At 40.7% G+C, this 19740-nt stretch overlaps 1 protein-coding gene across 1 annotated transcript; it reads right to left on the bottom strand.

Moving 5' to 3' along the window:
- Positions 1-60: 60 nt before the first annotated feature.
- On the bottom strand, positions 61-18398 carry appl2 (adaptor protein, phosphotyrosine interaction, PH domain and leucine zipper containing 2). The gene is made up of 21 exons (XM_030052830.1): positions 18109-18398; positions 16361-16459; positions 15192-15251; positions 14525-14596; positions 13477-13564; positions 13064-13105; positions 12913-12971; positions 11100-11246; positions 10428-10510; positions 10054-10206; positions 8764-8952; positions 8330-8372; positions 8018-8074; positions 6793-6887; positions 4627-4782; positions 4336-4388; positions 3964-4138; positions 3196-3232; positions 2936-3091; positions 2788-2835; positions 61-2597 (listed from the first exon to the last, which is right to left on the bottom strand). The coding sequence occupies exons 1-21, from the start codon at positions 18163-18165 to the stop codon at positions 2466-2468; spliced, it is 2001 nt and encodes a 666-aa protein (XP_029908690.1). The 5' UTR covers positions 18166-18398; the 3' UTR covers positions 61-2465.
- Positions 18399-19740: the final 1342 nt, after the last annotated feature.

The raw sequence follows: 19740 nt of genomic DNA, 5'->3' as shown, positions 1-19740 counted from the left end.
CCATTCTTTGGTGTTGCAGTAGTTATCTTCTGGAAAAGAAAAGACAACAGTTCATTTGAGTAAGAAAAAGTTACTTATATTTATTAAAGATTGCATGTTAACATTTTTGTTAGAAAACTAGGACAAACTTAGTGTAAAGCCTTATGGGTAGTGGACACTGTCTACTCAAGTCATTTACAAAACAATTCAGAGAAGAGGAAGGGAGAAATGCAGTCCTTTCCATATTACTTGCTTTCATTTTATAGACTGCGAGTACCCAGATTTTTCATGACTGTGCATTACACGTACAAAGCAGAAATATCTCAGGTCTATGCAGCACGACTGTTAAGATAGCTGTGGCTGTAGTGAAGGTGGACAAACTCTCTTACCAACTGAACCATCAGTCACTGGAGACATGCAATAGCTTGTGGAGAGCATCAAGCCAAAAAAAACAGCTTTCTTTCTAGGTTGATGCACTGCACAAGCTGGTATTTGTGTTCCTCGAGTTTTATTGAAGGTGTGCTGAACTAGCCCTTGAGAAAGGAAGGAACAAATCCAATGGATGGATAAAACAAATGAAGTTTCTATTTATAGCATCAGAAGGCCTGCCAATATGACAGACTAAAAACTCATTTACATCAGGCAACAGGAAGAAGATGTTTGACCGTTTAAATTCACTTCATTCAATATAGTGTGATCAAGAATCATTCCTTACTAAAACCACTAATACTTATAACGGTGGAGTTGGCAGTCCCACATGAAAGATGCACACATTGTTGTACTTGAACATGAATTTCTCTCTCAAAAGAGCTTGTAAAGCACTGATGTAGAGTGGACAAAGCAAGCAGGCAAGCGAAAGCACGGGTCAACACAATGCAACTTCACGATCAACGTCAAGTCAGTGGCTTTGACCTCTGTAGTACACAGTACAGAACATGTAACATTCACAAAGTGCGTCATGGGCTTCTCGTGTCCATCAAGATTAGCACTGCAGCTCAAATGGGCTGAAATGGAATGAAAGCGCATTGGGATTCAGTGGGAAGGGGAGGGGATTTCACAGATCAATGGTTTTCCTTTCACTTCTTATACTTCTGTTTTGATTAGCATTCGTATGGGTGAGCGAAGAGCGTATTGCTTTTCAATGAGAACATAATCCCCCATTGTGGTCTGCCAACATGCGTTATTGTAACAATTCGGGGGATTTTTTTTTTCAGTATTACAGTTCAGTGCTCAGTGCAGAGATGCTAATCTACTGCAAAGGGAATGAGAGAGAACTCAGAGCACATCATTAATCATGCACCGCATCACTCCTAGAGTATTGATTTTTGAAGATTTTTAATGCAGTCAACTCTGATTAAACATCATATAGACACTGGAACAGATAATATTTACATAGACTTTCGGTAAATGGAGCGCAAAGTACTTTGACAGTATTAGAGCATATTCAGAGTGTTCAAGGACTAACTGGTGTATAAAGATGATCTAAAGACTCGTTTGTATAGGTAGTAAGGAATAATGCAAAAGTGAAATTAATTCAGCATAGCGGGAATGCTTAAGGTAGTACAAGATATCTCTGTAACCTCATAGCATAGTAAGACTGCAGAAAAAAATCCATTTCGAATTTTCCTTTCACACAAAACAAGCAAAGAAGTTCCTACTTGCTAATCGCTCATACTAATTGTGCCCACTGCCTGAAGACACACTCGTAAGGTTTACTGACAAGCTGTGTGACAGTCAGCGCCCTGCAAACACCAAGGAGTGAGCATTTGAGTCTTTTTTCTCTCTGTCCTTCATAGACATTCAAATCTTTCAGATGTCTCTGTACGAGTTAGTGCATTCTACAACCATCAAGCTTAGTCATTAAATAGCTAGAGAGCTTGGAAGTGCAATAACATTGTCCTACTGGAATAATGAAGAAATAAAAGTAGTTGCCGGAAACCCCCTATGAGTCAGACGAGGTCAACTCTCCAAAAATACTTCAAACTTTGTAAACCTAAGATGAGGGTAAACCTAACTTGAAGCGAAGGATTCAGTACCCTCTAGTCTAAGTCCAGAGATGGTTGGGGATATTAGTACCACCAGAGAAAATGAGAATGAAACACGATCAATACCTATATAGTGTCCCTTTGTTGTAAGTACCAACCCCACTGGTGTAGAAAAAAAAAAGACCAAATCCAAAGACACTGAAATCTGACCTCGCAAAAGCAGATCTCATTATGGAATGCCCATTATAAGTGCTTTTTGGTCAAGGTAATCTAGGTCCATGTAACCCCCTGCTGATACCACCCTCCTACATGACAGCAAGAGAGAACAGGATCTAGTAATACCGGGTAAATGGAAGTGAACCATGCTCTAATTTGGGCGGTACAGTACCAGAGAGAGGGCTAGGGGTTGTGGTAAGACATTCACCCAGGGAAAGGATGCTCTCCTGGGTGGAAATCAGCCCCTGGCCCTTGTCTTGGTTGCAGCGGAGGTCCAGACTGGGGCTAGGCCTCCGACTCCAGGTCTTCTTGTCCTGCTCCATTGGCTGTGTCATCCACGTCAGGCTCCAACAGCAGGAATTTGCCATCATTGGTTAGAGGCATGGACTTCATAAGCTGGGCCAAGGCCTCAGGGTCCTTGAGGAAAACCAAAATGGATTTAGTTTAAAGAAAAATGCATTTTTGTGTCTGTACAATCCTGTTATAGCTAATGTATTTTGTCTATGCATTTATGTATGCTTTTTAAGTCAGCAGACAAATCTAAAACCCAAAATGATGGGTTTCGCATCAAATGCAGTAACTTTTACTGATATGTTACAGGTATTACCTTCTTGGCTTCTACTATATCCTTCGCCAAGCTTATGGTGTAACATATCTGTGAATGAAGACAAATACAGTCAAACTTCAAGAATCATTCAAAATGTACTGACGATTTATGTTTTTCCTCTCACTGAGAAAACTTTGGGGAAATCAACCTTTTCACCCTCCGTGTTGCTCTCAAAGACAAAAGCGCTGAACGAGGGCTCTCCCTCCTCGTCTCCGTCGCACCAATCCCTGCCCTCCACCACAAAGCCCATCAGCCTCCCATTCTCCTGGTGGGCCGCAAACTGACACACCTCTCCGAGCTGGAACTGAGAGGTGAGGAGAGAAGAGCGTTTTAGTACAGTATGTAGGACAGGACTACACCTGACAGTACAAAAAGAGAAAGGACGATGAGTAGAGACAGGATACTTACACTTGTTCTTGTAACTTGAGTCTGAGGGTCAATCAATCTATTATGAAGACACAACACAGCGAAGACTGTTATGGAAAGGCAGTAATAGTATAGTGTAGGAGCACTCCAACCTTGTTTTTTTTTTTTTTTTCTTTTTCCTTTTTTTTTTTTTAAATTGAAACAACAGGTATTAGTCACCTCCAGTTTCTCTTACTGATAACCTTAACATTCAGTTATTTTCTGGAATGCAATCTCACTTGTCCTCACTCTCTCTGTGAACGCATCATCCAACCTGGCGTCTGTCATATAAAAGATAGCTTACTTACAATAAAACCAATTACAAAATGTGTAAACAAATCATGGGTTATAGAACAGCTTGTTTTTTAAGGTTTGGTTGGATAGGTTTATTGTTAGATATGAAAGAGTTCCTTGCTTCAAAATGAAGTCTTTATACATGCTTTTATCAGAAAGAGCCTGAGAGGGTTTTTGTTCCAAGGTCCTTTCTCTCACTCTTTCTACCAGTTGTATGCAGAGTAACATTTTGGCCCATTGTAATGATCAAAAGTGCAGAAAACATTTTAATTGAAGTATTTAATTTGGCACTGTCCATCTATATTGCCCAGGAAATTGATAAATTTATCACCACCTTTATACTGTATACTGAATGGTTAGTTCAGTATCATCACTGCATGCCATACGTACATACATACAGAGATACTCAGAGGTGGTATTTGTAACATTTCATAGAAATAATGCCCCTAAAAATGCTTAAGCTCTTTTGGAGAATACCTGAGACAACTGCTGGTGACCATGAGGTGGGACTCGGTGGTCCTGAAGATGTTGTGGATGGCTCGGGCTGCCAGCACCTGCCTCATGGCTTCATATATCACTTCCTGATTGTTACCGCAGCGCACCGCCATGGAGCCCAGGAACCGCACAGCAAATACCTGCTGCAGGAGGGAGTCTGTGCAGGGAAATCGTATCCATCCAAACATAAGAGGAGACAAACAAGGGCAGCAAATAAAGGAACATGGGAACAAACATCAAGGAAAGTAAACACAGATACACAAGCACACACTAAAGAGGTTACGCTGAAATGAGAGTCCTGGAGGAGAGTGAAAGTGGACCATTAAATTGCATTTGGACGAGGAAAATGGTTACCGTCACTTTCTGAAGAACAGTCATCATCCGTCTCTCCAAATGGATTTGTACGCCTGTCAGAAAAGGAACACATCGGTGGAAAAAAAAAGAAAAAGAAAAAGAAAAAACAATTAAACCCCTGCGTTGAGCTATTAAGAAACATCCGATGCTTCCTGGAAATGATATAATAATCATTATGAGGATGGCTTTCAGGAAATTAGCCTCATCTACCCACGTCTTCCTTCTCTCTATCCCTCTCTGACAAAAACACACACACCCACACACCCCTTCCTGCCCCACTTATCCTCTCACCTCCCACCGCCCCTGTTCTGGTCCTGGAACTCGGAGGCTGGCAGCATGATGTCAAACTGAATGGGCGTCCCAGGGGCGATCAGGTCCTCTGGTTCTGGAGCAGCCCCCGTCTTCTGAGAACAACCGCCGGCGAGCTCCACACCTCCTGGCTTTGCCCTACAGGAACAGAGAAGTGGATGGAGAAAGATAGAGAAAGAGAGACAGAGGCTAAGTTTAAGGGAATATACCAAGCTTTTGGTAGATTACTGGACTGCTTGCCCCTTACTAATAATGACAACATTAGACAATACATATACAGTATATATAGTCCCCTTTTCACATAAACAGGGTCAAGGCAAACTACCACAAGTTTAATGGTGCCATTTTTGACATGACGCAATATCCTCGCTAAGCAATCATGGTGGAGGCAACAAGATGAGAAAGGAGTGAAATTACTTTTGCTCTGGGGGGCCTGAAGAGCTATGAATAATTAGCAAGCACTGTCTAGTTTTGCTGTGGAAAAGGAGCTACTGAGAGCAAAACACCTGGTAAAGGTATCACTTAGACGTTGCATGCTAACACCGAAGCATGAACTATTTTGAATGACAATAAAAAGGAGAAAATTGGACTTGCACCAGAATAGGATGCAACCTAGTTAGGTGTCTTGATTTTAAGGAACCTAAATGGGTGAATTTTTTTGTTTTCTTTGTTGTGTAGGATATTTCAGACAGACAGACAGACAGACAGGAGTACTGCTTAAAAGGTGAGTTTCAAATTAAAGGTTATTGTATGTTTTCATTCATACAATATGTTACTTAAGCCCAGTAAACCTTCCTGAAGTAACCTTACTCAGCATTCGCTAACTGTTAGGAAGCTGTTCTTAAGTGTATCACCAGCACACTAACGGGCTTAGATAAAATGAGGTTATTTACTTTTGGACAATAGGCCTATAGGTTCCTAGTGAGGAACGTTCCTAACTAGGAAGGTTCCTTGCAAATGAGACAGACCAATATGTTTACAGTTTTTATTTTAAATGTGGTGGATAAAATTACTTTGACAATGATAATCGCATACTACTGTATGCTTAAATGTAGGCTTGTAGCACCAGAGCAAAAACTAGAGCACCTGTGCTGTAATCACTTTATGGGTAAGCTCACCAATGAGCCAAATCCCCCAACATTTGACATATTCCTTTATAAAGAAATGAGAGGGGTTATGTAGAGCTATGTCAGGGGAAGCAAAAACAGAAGTCGTGCCATTATCGGAAATAAAATGCACACCTTCATTTTAGTTCAGTGATCAGTCTGAGTAATCATGGGCTGACAAATTCTTCTTCCTTCCCTTTCAGAGCAGACTGGCAACATGAATCAGAACCAGCTGATTCACCAAGTACAAATAAACGTAAAGGAATCTGTCTTGGTCATATTTTTGCAGAGACATAATTACAACATCACAGAATTTCCCAGTACATACTGACATAAAGAACATGGTACAATGCCAAAAAGGCTTCACCAACAAATCAAAGGGACGTGCAATGCATGATAAAGACACTACAATGTACACATCACTCTACACTGAGTTTCATTCCAAAATTAGATACCTAATTAAAAAAAACAAAAACAAATGATTGTACTTTAAAGAATGCTTAACCCTCCTTAAGATTAACTATCAGTGGTTCTTTCACTGCTACAGGTATGGTTCTGTTAGCTGAGGCCCCTGAAGTAGAGTGATGTTTTTTGACGACTATAAGTGGCATGTTGTAGTTCATCCAAAGCAACTACAACAAATGTGTGTAAAATGTTGATATTTCTTACATGCTTTATACAACTAAACCAGCCTGGGGTCAAACTGACTCCAAAGAAACACCAGTGCGTTCAAAATGTGTCCAGGGCAATGAAAACATATCATCATGTTAATTTTATGTTTACCCACTTGCCCCATTTAATTAGGAGAAGTCATGAAATATGAGGCAAAACAAATGATGTTAATCATGTATTTAGAGACATTAAAGACTGAATGGGGTTAAGTTGACCCCAAAGATAATAGGACTAACATAGGTTCTTGATATTAAAAAAAATTATATACTCTTAACTATAAAGACAAAAAGTACACAAACTTCAGGTAAAGGTATGTATTATTTTGAAAATGAAACGCATCTGCAACATTTGCATGAGCAACATGGCTTACCTGTCAGGGTTGGGTGAGCCTTCCCCTCTCTTCTCAAAGCTGGTGATGGGGGTGACTGCCTGGATGGCTGTTTGGTTCAGCCGAATGGCCACAGCCTAACAATAACAAACAGGATGATCAGAATGTATCGATATAACCACAAGATGGTGCACTTTTCTTCCAACATTTTAGTTGAACTGTACATAGAAAAGAAGGAATTACTATGTGAATTACTGCTTACTATGATATTAGTATGTTATGTACTTTAATTGCTATATTTAAACACTCTAAAATATTTACTACATTTAATAGTGCTTAATAATAATAAATAAGTACATTTATATAACAATTTAATAGTGTTAATTTAACTTTGGAATTACTATATGATTTAACATAAACATGATAACACGTACTTTAAATAGGTGGAGCTGTGTGTGTGTTGAATGTTTAATTCCACTTTAAATACACCAATTACACACGGCACAAAGATGTTTATCGAAGCAGAGGAGTCGTTTCAGAGTGCAGTCCAACCAACAAAATATTTGTTTGTATACAAATGAGGCAGTTCATGCAGTTGTACAAACACACACACACACACACACACACACACACATGCTCAAAGCAACACTGGGAGAAAATGAAGGCAAAAGTTCTGCCAGACTCCACTGATAACAGAGTTCTCACAGCCACTAGATAAGACATAGTCTGTGTGGAACAAAGCTGTATGATTCAGGCTTTGCTGCGGGGAATTGACATTTTCCTATCAGAGCCAACTCTTCTGCAAATGTGAGAGTCTGGGATTTAAAAGCAGGACAGACACGCACTGTGAAGCAGTTTTCATTGAGACACACAGGGGCGTCTACGTGGCATCATTGAAACAGATCATTTAATTTTTACATCCCTTAGACACATAGTGCTCTACATTCAAGTGCTCTACAAGTGCTCTGTATTCATTACTGCTAATTAAAGCTCTTAGATTGGAAAAGGTTTGGTTTAACACAACATTTGTGTCTCAACATGCCTGATTAAATCAGAGTAACACGGCTGAGCTTCTAACTACCAAGGTCAATGAAATGTTATCAATTCAAGTTCTCTGGTGCACCTAGATGTCAACTTTATTTTGTATCTGTCTGACTTTGAATTTGGGTACATCTCTATGTGTGTGAGTGTGTGTGAGAGAGAGCTTGAGCGTACATGCATATGTGCACGCATGGGTAGGCGAGTGTGTTGGGGGAGCGTATGTTACCTCTGGGTTGTCAGTCAGGTAGATTTGTCTGGAGATGTTGTTCACAGTGCAAATCCACTGAGGAGGAAAACACAGAGACCCACATTAGGACTTTCTCAAGCCGCTTCGAATCACTTGACTGATACCAGTTGTGACAGGCCAGTCAGATGTGTCTAAGCACAGAACCAAATCTGAAGAGCACACAAATTAAATTGGACAGCTCCTCCTTTGTCGTATGACTGATACTGTTACCGGCAGCGATTTCTGAAACAGAGATGTTAAACAGTAAGGAGAATCACATGCAATGGTTATAACTGCTTCTTTGATACTTACCTCCTCATATTCCTTTTTACTCTCGGCTTGTAAAATCATTGACCTAGAGGTGAAGATGACAGAGAGAATTAAGATGAGAAATGTCAGAAAACAAAGGAGTGACTGTCTACTCTCTGAGCATCACATTCAGTAGGACTTGACAACATATATTGATATATTAGCAATACTAACATGAGACAAAATATCGCCTGTGATTTTGGATATTGTGATATGAATGAGTGTCTATTCCTAGTTTTAAAGACTGCATTACAGTAATGTTTCTGAACTTATGAGGCTATTTTAGCTGCTCTGTTATTGTGGATAAATAATTGTCAAAGATTTCATGATATTAGATTTTGCCCAAATTGCGCAGCCCTAATTCTACAATATACCCAACATCTAATAAATGCTTGTATATTACTCGCACTGCTGGATATTAACAGAACTGCACCTACGTTTTGCCTGTAGGGGAAGTTATCTGAAAACAGTAGCGTCGGTCCTCACACTCCACGGCCATGACAGAGCTGTTGTCCAGGTCTAGCACCATGCCCCCTGCCACCGCCCCCCGCGGCTGGCACATGAGGTTTCCTCCCTGGGTGAAGAAGTAAAGTCGGTCCCAGGCTGTGGTCACTAGGCCTGTTTTACTGGAGCACAGACAAAAAGACAGACAGAAAAAGGGAAGGTCAAGGTTGTAAATAACACTTGGAAACAAGATACGGGATTGTGCATTTTGAGAGAGGAACATTATACATGTACATATGCATAAGGAAATGGATATATCACCGTAGGAACAAGCATTTCAGGCTTAATGCAATTTCTCTGTGAGTCACTCTGTTTCAAAACAGAGCTACATGTATATGACTCATCTGAAATGCTGAAACCCTTCATCTTGCACTTTCATTCTAAAAAGTATTCCCAAACAGATTTCTTTCTATTAAAAAATGAGGAGCTAGGCCTCTCCAGTAAAATAGATATTGTGTCTCAAGTGGCTTCCTGGATGAATAAAGGTTAAATGAATGAATAAAATCAAAGTTTATGGCTCACTCCACTGTGAGTGACTCAAACCCTTAGACTGAGAAAACACACAAAATAGCAAATGCTGTCTGGCCTGGATGCCCGCTCCATTTCACAATCAAATGAGCCTACTGGCAGGGTTTGTCATTAAACAGAATGGCATTCTGTGGAAACCTTTTCTCTGGTGTCACAGACATTTGTCAGAGACTCTGAATGTATATGAGGGTGAGAGAGAGTTTGACAGCTCTGACATTTCACTAAATCACATTGTGGGCTATGCTGCAGTTATACCCCCGAAGCCATTATGGAAGTTTCCCTCCTCATACATCCAGACTGCAATAAGCTGACAACGCACACTGTCAACATGTCATCTGACCCCCCCCCCCCCCTTTGCCTGGCTCAACAAACATATTGTTTACTCTGGCCGCATTTATTTTTCAGCAATTTAAGCATGAAAAGCAAAGATCATTCCTTGGTTGTGTTTATTATTTCAATATTTTAAAACCTAGCTGCCGTCTAGGTGCTATACATGCTGATACAAACTGAAATCTCTAACAAAATTAAATGTCAATCACATGTGATGGGGTAAAATTCAAAACTCACTTTTCAATTGTTGTATGTTTCTTTTTTCTTTATGACACCAATGAAATTATCGACTGCCAAGCAACACAACCTGAATAGTAAGTAGCCTTGGATTTGAGATGGAGTCATAAGTACATAAGTGATCGTACTTCCTGATGTTGAGGTAGCCAGCCTTCTGGATAAGTGTGCGGTTGACAGGCTCAGTGTCTTTATCTGGCATGTAGACAGTGTCCTCCACAGACAGAAGCTCCCTCTGAGACAGACGCATCGCTTCAGCTTCAGTGTCCAACTGGGCTTGGATACTACAGAGGACAGAAGGACAGAGGCTTATTTAAACAGGGAACTCCAAAGTTATGAATGTGTATAAAAATGAACATGAACTCACTAACTAACAATAATTGTCTTCAATTTACAATTGTCTTTCAAAGTTCCTCTACCACAATAAGCTGTCCTTTAACATATCAATGCAGTTCATCACATGTGACAAATCAACATAAATTAGGTAGATGGTATTTGTCCTTACTTTTGCGTCATATTGGACACCGAGGACAGAAAGCTTTCCATCTTCTTTGACACTAGTTCCATGCCTTTTTTGAAGAAGCTGACCTAAAAAGATTTGGTAAAATCAAAACAAGTGCATTATTTCTGACACAGATGCCCTGCTGGGCCTGCTGGTGGTGCTAAAATAAAAGTCATGGAGTCACCAAAGTTGAGATGTACCAACATGAATGCTGGAATCAAATTTCATGGCAATGCTGAAGCAATTTTTGAGACATTGGCGTGCAAGATTAAAACTTTTGCCTGTTGGTGGTGCTAGAGGGAAGGACCAAAATTGATTTCATCCTTAAGCTAAATGAATGTTGGCACCATTTTGCAATTCATCCAGAAAATAGATTTAGGGATGTGCCCCTCTGGACCTAACTGCTGACTGGCTGACTGACACAGTGACATATAGGCCTCCACTTCCCACAGATGCACTTTTTTGAGCTAAATTCTTGGAAAACATAATCAAATTTAAACCATAGGTTACATGCTTGAGGCCTTAGCTTAGGACCAAGGTATAAATGTATTTTCACATTACAGATGTGGACAAATCAATAATCAATTCTCTCTTTAAATTAAAATATCATTTGTATGTGAATTCGTGTTTGAAACTGAGGCTGAGGTGTTGTGCAGTTGTCCAGCAGTTCTGTACCTGTGCCTGTGTGTAGCCCAGCATAGGCTCGAGCATAGCCACTCTCTTGCGGTACTGCAGGGCATTGAGGGCGCAGTAGTACTGCATCGAGGCCTGGTGCTGCTTCCTCCTGGAGTATGCCACCTCTTTCACCAAGTCTGCCTTCAGCTGTCCAGACAGGAGAGGGTTAAACACACCTATGCAAATGTATACGGGTCAGGCATTAACTCAATGTCAACCCAGGTACACATTTACATATGCAAACCCTCATCACTCTCATACATACATACATACATGCAATGCACACACACACACACACACACACAGGAGTGAACAGCACAGAAATCAGGGCCTGTATTCACAAAACATCTTATCTTACCACTAAAAATACTCTTAAATGTCACTAAAACTTCCTAAATAAGAGTTTCCTCTTGAAAGCTATTCACAAAGCTGCTGAGATCAACTTTTACAAAGGAACTTAGAAAAGGGGTGAGGTTGACCCTGTCGCTATGGATGATGTCATGTTTAAGGAACAAGTTGACTTACTGTGCCTGCAATGAATGGGTTTTTGTGAGTAATCTTATCTTAAAAATACTGCAAAAAGAGGTATTATGCTGCTCTTTGCATATTTAAATAAAGATCTAAAAATAAAAAAATGTAGCCTTCTCTGATTAATCATGAAACAAAGAACACTATATAGACCAATCAAGCACACATTCAGCTAATTGTCAGCAGGCTCTCATGCATCTTTATCTCATTTAACAATTAGAAAATATTTATAAATACAGCCTTTCAAGCATTATCTAGATACTACAGTGACCATAGCTGATAAAACATTTGAAGCTGTGCCCTCCAAAAGAAAGCAAAAGCCAAACTGGACGCAAGAACAGCTCCTCCTTCTTGCAGAACTTGTGCATGAAAGGAAGGATATCATTAAAAGGAAATTTGGAGCAGGGGTGACATCAATATGCAAAAAAGAGGCATGGGAACAGATATCTCTTCAGATCAGTGCAGCTTTCCAACTCATCACCCAGATCACTGATGACTGTGAAAAAAGGTGGTATGCACTTCAGTCTCAGGAAAGGACAGAGATCGCAGAGTTCAAGCGCCAAACAACTGCAACAGGTAACATATCAGCCACTTATTTGTGAATACTCGAGATTACAATGTATTACTCTCTGTCATTCAATCTATTTAGCATATGGAAAAATTAACAAATACTATACTGAACTTTGATGGACATCATCAAATTATATTTACTTGTAAACTTTTATTTTAAATCTTTATTGCATTTAGTAGGAGGAGGCTCTCTACCCAAATTTTTATCGCCTATTGCCTCGATAGTATATAGTGTGCTTGGCCATTCAGACACCAGCATAACAGGGCTGGAGGTCTGGGTTAGTCTTAGTGACTTAGGAGTCCTCTTGACTACCCTTAACTTATCACAGAGTTAGGAGCAACTTTCAGTGCTAAGACACTTTGTGAAATTCTCTTAGCAGAGAAATTTAGGAGTCCTAAAGTTAGGATTGATACACCCATTATTTTTAAGAGTTTCTCCAAAGTTAGGAGCTACTTTTAGCCTTAAAATATTTTGTGAATTCGGCCCCTGATCGCTGATCCCAAGTGTAGTGCATGGTGTTGCTGTAGCCATATTGAAACAGTCAGTCTGGCAGGTGAGGAATTGATAATTCCATCTATTTGTTTTTGATCTGCTTATAAAGCACTCCTAGAGCATTACCAGAGCATTACTGCACTGTAAGACCTTTTACAGCTTTCGATCAGTGGGGAAAAAGCTCTATCAGTGGTTTCAGAAAGCACTTTCCATTCATCGCACCTTTTCATTCTCCTTCTTTTTGGGCAGTCGGCTGTACTTGACCATAGCTGCCTCATGCTCTGCAGGGAAGAGGAGAGTGAACATGAGCATCAGATGATAACTGCAGCCTGAAACATCAGAGAATCTGAAACTGGCAGTAGTCTGTACATACCATCACTGGCGATGCCAAATATCTCCCTCAGCGTGCTGATCTCTGGAACAGTCAACATTTGCAGCATTTTGTTACTAAATGAGATAACAGCATTTTAACACATACAGCTACTTTTGAAAAACAATTGTTATGACAAATTAAAATATGTGTGTTGTTTTTTAAAAGGACAGAGGGCAACTCAAGATTGACAAAAAAGGTATCAACAGACTGTTTATTTTAATCAATGTGGTAATGTGTGGTTGTTGTTTTTTTCCCCAAATGGTTATGTAGCATTTCAGAAATTAGCTCTTCAATATTCAAAACATAATTACAAAAAAGAGAACTGAACAGGACCGTGTCTGTAACTACAACACATTCTTGAACACTGAAGTACAGTATGTGTGTATGTGTATGTGTGTGTTGAGTGCAGCTACCTGTGAGGTCCTTCTCACGGAATTGGATCAAGGGGAAAACCATGCTGTCAGCCATCTGGTTTGCTAGTTCAGAGTGGATGGAGTTCAGCTGGACAACAAAGACATATGAGACGGACTTTTACAAGAATTTCAAGTATTAAGCTGTGCTGTGTAAGAACACAAACAGAAAAACTACACTACCCAAATGCCTAGGGGGGTTCAATTTATTCTAAAATGTAGCATTTGCTGTCAATTATTTCCACAACAAGCTGGAAAATCACATTTTCTCTGAAATGGGGGCATAATTGAAGGCAAGGCCTCAACCACATCATAAAGTGCCCATATTGTGGAACAGAGCCCATCGTGACAAGAATAATAAAAATCTGCTGCATGTGCTAATATTGGAAACCAGACCTGAATCTCACACAAACAAGGCTGCTGTAACTGCCAATGCCTGTCATCAAGCAATATGACATACCATTTAACAAGCTGATGTCCAATTAAACTGAAATTATTTAGCAAGTGCTACTGTTCACAGGATTAGATACAGCAGTAAGGCTATTTCCACTGTGGACTGAATGCATTCTCTCTGGTACCTGAATGAGGCGTAGTCAGGCAAACATACACATGTGCATGTCTTGAGTCCTATTAGCTAGGGTCTGGCCAGGCCAGTGGAGTACCATGGTTGAGGGAGGCAGGCCCATCTGTTTTCTCTATATACCTCAACATCCACCCATCCATCCATTCATCCATCCAATGTCACAGGCATATCAATCTATTCCTCCATCCCTCTCTTAGCCTCACTGTAGAATTGGCTCAGGTCTCAGAGGAACGATGATGCTGAGCTCTGATAAATGCTTTTGGGTATTTTTTTTAAAGTGGTCATTTTTCCTGGTGTGTTTGAAGGGCTCATCCAATGCATCCTGCTTTGTAACATCATACAGAGCCCGACCATGACCGTACAACAGCTTATCATTTCTGTCTTTCCTGTTGTATCATGTAAAAGCATGTGCATGCATGTGGGCACACATACAAACACATATCCCAAAAATGAAAATCCAAGCCTCACCTCCCCCACAGTCTTGGCGAAGTGCTGCAGCGTGGTGATTACCTCCTCATCACCTTTTCCAAGGGCAAAATTCTAGATAGAAAATAAATGTCGAGGAGAAGTTGCAGACCATGAAACAGCGTGCTCTGGCATATTCAGCCACCAACAGCATTTACTAGAGGCTGTGAAGTTAAAAATACCCATTTTCCCCCTGAATTCTGGCATGTCGCCTGGCAGAGCAAGGCCAATGATGTTAATGAATCCCATGCCAAGATGCTGAGAGGAGCTTTCTTAAATAATGCTTAGAGGTGGGTGCATTACAGGACTCTGTAGTGAAATTCTTTGGTTTTTACTATCCATTGTCCACTGTGTAATACAAAATATGATCCAACAAAGTCAACTGAGCTACATCTCTCTCAGCACAATTTGTGTTGACTCCAGCAATTGTATTTTCTCATTAAATGCATAAAGCAAGATCTCATGACAGACTAGCAACTGTTCCATGAGACGTGATTAGGCACAGATGTGCACATTCACACACAAATATGTAGACATGATTTAATTTATTTTCAATCATAAATACAAGCATATTACAGCACATTGGCACAGTGATGCATTTTGCTACACAGGGAAAACCCATGTAAAGACACAAGGGAACAAGTCAGCAAGATAAGGGATATATACTTACTTTCTTCTCATATTCCAGAAGTTGCTGGGAGAGCTGCTCTGTGGCCAGTCCCATCTCGCTCTGGGGGAGGGGAGGACAGGGAATAAGTACCGTAGGACTCACAAGATTTTTTCATCCAAGACCGTAATGCCGATTTGTTTTCACTCTTGCATGGGACAAAACATCATGTTAAGTTAAGTGTTGCTTCCCACAGTAGCCTTTTGTCTTTTGTGAAAGAACATGAACAAACAGCTAGTGAGCCAGTGTTGTGAAAAAACTGTGTTGAAATAAGTGTTAGGTGATGGATTATATATGCAGTATGTCAAGTTAAAAAGTGGAACATGTCAATTCAGAAAAGTGTGTGTGTGTGTGTGTGTGTGTGTGTGTGTGTGTGTGTGTGTGTGTGTGTGTGTGTGTGTGTGTGTGTGTGTGTGTGTGTGTGTCTGAGAGAGAGAGAGAGAGAGAGAGAGAGAGAGAGAGAGAGACAGTGAGAGAGAGGCAAAGAGAGAATGTGTTTAATAAACTGAAACAGATATAGAGAGAATAAGAAAAAGCTAGCTCTATACTGTGCTGTATAATATTTGAACCATACAGTAATTTATTTTGTAATTTGAAAAACATCTCCTGAGATTTGCTCAGCACATAGGGTAGCCTATGGTCCATAAAAGGGGAGATACACCTGGCAGAGATCTGCATTAGTGAGTGCACTCTTCTAGTTACAATACCAACATGTCAGCCAGACCAACAACCCTGAAAACCACAGACGAGTTTCATATTACACCTGTAAGCAATTATAATTGCATGCTACATGGCAAAGCTTTGTTCTAACCCACAGAACTTTATTTGAAATTCAAGAGGAGATCCCATTCAGCGAGACATATTTGGGTTCTTTGGTTTCAAAAGATCCCAAATATGTCCTGCCAAATTACAGGGAAATGTGTATAAAATGATACACAAGACATCTAGATGATTTCTATCTGATGTTATGGTGCAGCCATAAAGCAATGCCTCTTTAAGTCTGAATATTTCACTCAGTATAAGTGTGATGTAACTTTGGCGCAGCACTGCAACCAGCAGATACAGAAAAGGTATGTGATATTGTCATAAAATATGGAGAAAAACACTTTGTCTAACTGTGAAGCTACTCAAGGCAAAACTAAAGGGAAAATCAGAGTTCAAGAGGTTAATACCTGAGCCCCGAACACCCTCTGCATCGACTGCAGCAGCTGGTTGGTGTAGTCAGTAAGTGTCCCAGCATCTTCCTCAAACACACTTAGCAGGGAGCGAGTCTGTGGGGCAAACATTAAAACATTCCTGTGAACAATAAAATTAGGGATAAACAGATGAGACAGAGGCTGAATAATAAGGACTAGGCGTGGGCCAGTAGTAGTCAAATCAATCTCATTATTTGTTTTAACAACAAATAAGTGCCAAATGAATCACCACAGTTCAGATGGTGCTGGGTATGCTGCCAGTCACACAGAAGCAGACTAAATAAATGCCTTCCTGTGATTGTCTAATGGTCCCGGCCCCTCATTCTGTAGTGCTATCTGATCAATTCAACACCCATGTGGGACCGACATTAACTAAATCAAACCACAAACATATAAACAAACAAGATCTGGCCCAAGTTTAGAGGCCACCGATCCTTAAAAGACCATATGAACTATAAATGAGAGGGAGAACAACATCATGACTGAAAGTGGAAAAAAGATATTTTGCTAAGACAGTGAGGGTAAGAAATTGCAGTTGATCTGGTATTCATGGGCAAATCGAAGCACTGCTCTGAAGTGAATCCAAAGGTACAATGATTTTACCACAGGCCCGAGTATACAAAATCCACACTGGGTGTTGTTTTCTTTAGACAGGTGTGGAAAGAGGGTAGGGCTGATACAGCAAAGCAGCACACACCCAGCAGCTGAAGTATGTTTACACTTTGCTTCAGTGGACATTTGCTACACAAGTTGTTGAGTCATTTCACACTGAATTATTACGAGCACAAATAATAGGCTATGGAACGTTCTGTTTGCAGCTAGCCAATCCTGCTGTAATGCAGGTTCTGCTGACATTTTGAGGTTTAACAAAACCTATCTTGTATTATAGGAGCCTGCATTTTGAAGGACAAAACATAACTCTAACCCTAACCCAGTGTGGGGACGGGGGTGCAACAAAGAGCTGCACATTACATCAGATGCATCTACTAATGAAGAGCAATGACTCCTCACTATCCTGTAACCCATATTCAACTTCTTTAAGATGTCAGCCAGGCCAACAACACCCCTGAAAACCACATAGTTTCATATCACACCTGTAAGCATTATCAGTGAGTCATCATTATCAGTAAACAACATATGACAGCACAGTGTTGACAACTCCCAGTGCTCGACTGCAGGATATTGACTAATTCCATGGAGTCCAATGTTGGAAACCCCTCCCACAGCCTGTGAAAAAGGCCCGGTTTAGGGCCCAAATCTAAGACCACAAGCAATATATTGCAAAATAAATCGGATAGAAGATAGTGACTGTGTTTAAGGTTCATGGGTGGTGGCTTGTTCACAATTTGGACGGATGCGCCCTGTTTTAGCAGCACTCGTAAAACTGGGTAGCACGAATCATATCAGCTGACAGGGAGGAAAGCCCTTTAAAAAGCGACATGTAGGCTAAATATTTAGCTACGACTACCGTTTTGAGATACAATTTACCCGGCGATGATTGTGTTTAGCTGCAGTATACTGCATCAACTCCACATTGTTTACATGACGAAGACGCAGCTACTCCTGACAGCTGAATTCACTCCCATTAACAATGAGGCGAGCTGTCATCGAGCAGAGGAAATAGCCGACAGCGGAACAGGATACTGTGCTACGCCAAGTTCACAGCTCGGTAACAGCCTTTGTGAACATTGTGTCTTCAAGCTGAGAGAAGCTCACAGGCCTACCTGAGGACTGTCCTGCAAGGCGTCCTCCAGCAGCAGCTTGTGATGAACGGCCGGCATCTTGTTAGCAGTGGAGGAGGAAGGGAATGGGGGTTGAATTATTTAGAGCGTGGACTCGGTTTCCCAGAGATCCTCAGTACGTGGGTGACACGTCGGAGTCGCAGGCGGGCCCTGAACACATCACGCCTGCGAACAAGCAGTGGCTACGAAAGAGCGCGCCAGTTCAGCTTAATTAGACGGCATCACCTTTGTATCGTTTTGCCTTGGTCTGAAGATGTGGTGTTTTGTTTTATGGCGATGAGTCGTGAGGCACCAGACAGGCTGTTAGATGTGTGTCTGTCTGTAGAGTGCAGCTATTTCAATGTCAACAGTGACCCCACCTGGATGCAAGAAGAATTGCAGGTGATGAGATGAAGCTGAACACGGCACTCACGGAATCCACAGTCTTGCACAGATACATGTGGAACAGTGAGATCACATATGAAAATAAATAAATAAATAAATAAAATTCCAGTATGAGTTGCTTTGAGTCATTACACATTTGCTAAAAATGTTCAGTTTTCGACACAAGGATTTTCTGTGTTTTTGAAATAAGTGCTGACCTTGAAGTATCGCCATTAGACTTTAAAACCATTTGTTTGCATGCCTGTTTTTAATATTTGTTAACACATGAGCTCACAAGACTATAGGGAATTAGCATGCATTGGATGACCAAGGCCTCCAAGGCACATGTCCTGCATGTGCACTGGAGCCCTTTATCACTATGGTCGCTGAAAGCACCAGGTTGGATAATAAATTTGCAATTGAGTTGAAATTGTACACATTAAAATTAAATAGAAATTTGCAAGCTGTGTTGGTTAGCGTGTTGTACAGGTTGTACATTTAGCAGATTTTGTCTTGTTACCCAACCTCTATGATGGGGTGTATCATGACTGGGTGGGTACTTGACAGGGCAGATGCACAATGTATAAGGTTGAATGGTGATTGCCGGCAGTTAGTGGGCCCATAGTACACACTTACCCTTAGGCCTCTTGCAAGGTGATCTGGGTAAGGGGAGTAGCTGTTTGTCAAAACAGAAGGTGATACACAACATGGCTGAAAACCCCAAATGCCTCTGAAAATCACATCTACTCACTAAGTTGAGGAAGTAGCCATCATCCGGCTCCTCTCATATTGTTTTGCCTTGGTCATAATTGGCAAATTACAGGCAGAGCATGAGATGTCCTGGGTATCATTGGAGCTACTGGATCTCTAATTACTTCACACTTCCTGCAGTGGCTGCAGACCTCAGCAAAACAAACAAATGCCCATCACCATGCTGTTAGTCCTAGAAAAGCCCATCAAGGTTGTCCACAGTGAAACAGCATGAAGCATTTGCCAGAACATGTGAAATACCATGCTGAGACATGGATTTAGTTTCATTTCAGGAGATGGCCAGATTTTCAAAAGCTGACAAGTTCTCATGTAGAACTATGGCATAAATCTTAAGCAGCACATCAAAGAATAAAGCTCCATTTTGTGTCTAGATCTTTGTCAAAAACAAATATCCGTTTTAAAACTGAGTTGACATACTATATCCAATAATCCAGCTAGGAATGTTAAGTTTTGATTTGAGTATAAGAACATTTATCTCCT

Source organism: Myripristis murdjan, chromosome 6 (genome assembly GCF_902150065.1).
Source record: "Myripristis murdjan chromosome 6, fMyrMur1.1, whole genome shotgun sequence".
NCBI lineage: Eukaryota > Metazoa > Chordata > Actinopteri > Holocentriformes > Holocentridae > Myripristis > Myripristis murdjan.
The sequence above is the reverse complement of the archived record's forward strand: the minus strand, read 5'-3'. Positions and strand labels throughout refer to the sequence as shown.

Bases quoted from the DNA above. Each gene is read 5' to 3' on its own strand.
- appl2 (XM_030052830.1), bottom strand. From the start codon at position 18,165: ATGCCGGCCGTTCATCACAAGCTGCTGCTGGAGGACGCCTTGCAGGAC. The intron at 11,247-12,912 runs GTGCGATGAATG...CTGTCTGGACAG, and splicing joins AAAAGAAGGAGAATGAAAAG to CTGAAGGCAGACTTGGTGAA. The intron at 4,139-4,335 runs GTAACCATTTTC...TTCCCTGCACAG, and splicing joins CTGTTCTTCAGAAAGTGACG to ACTCCCTCCTGCAGCAGGTA.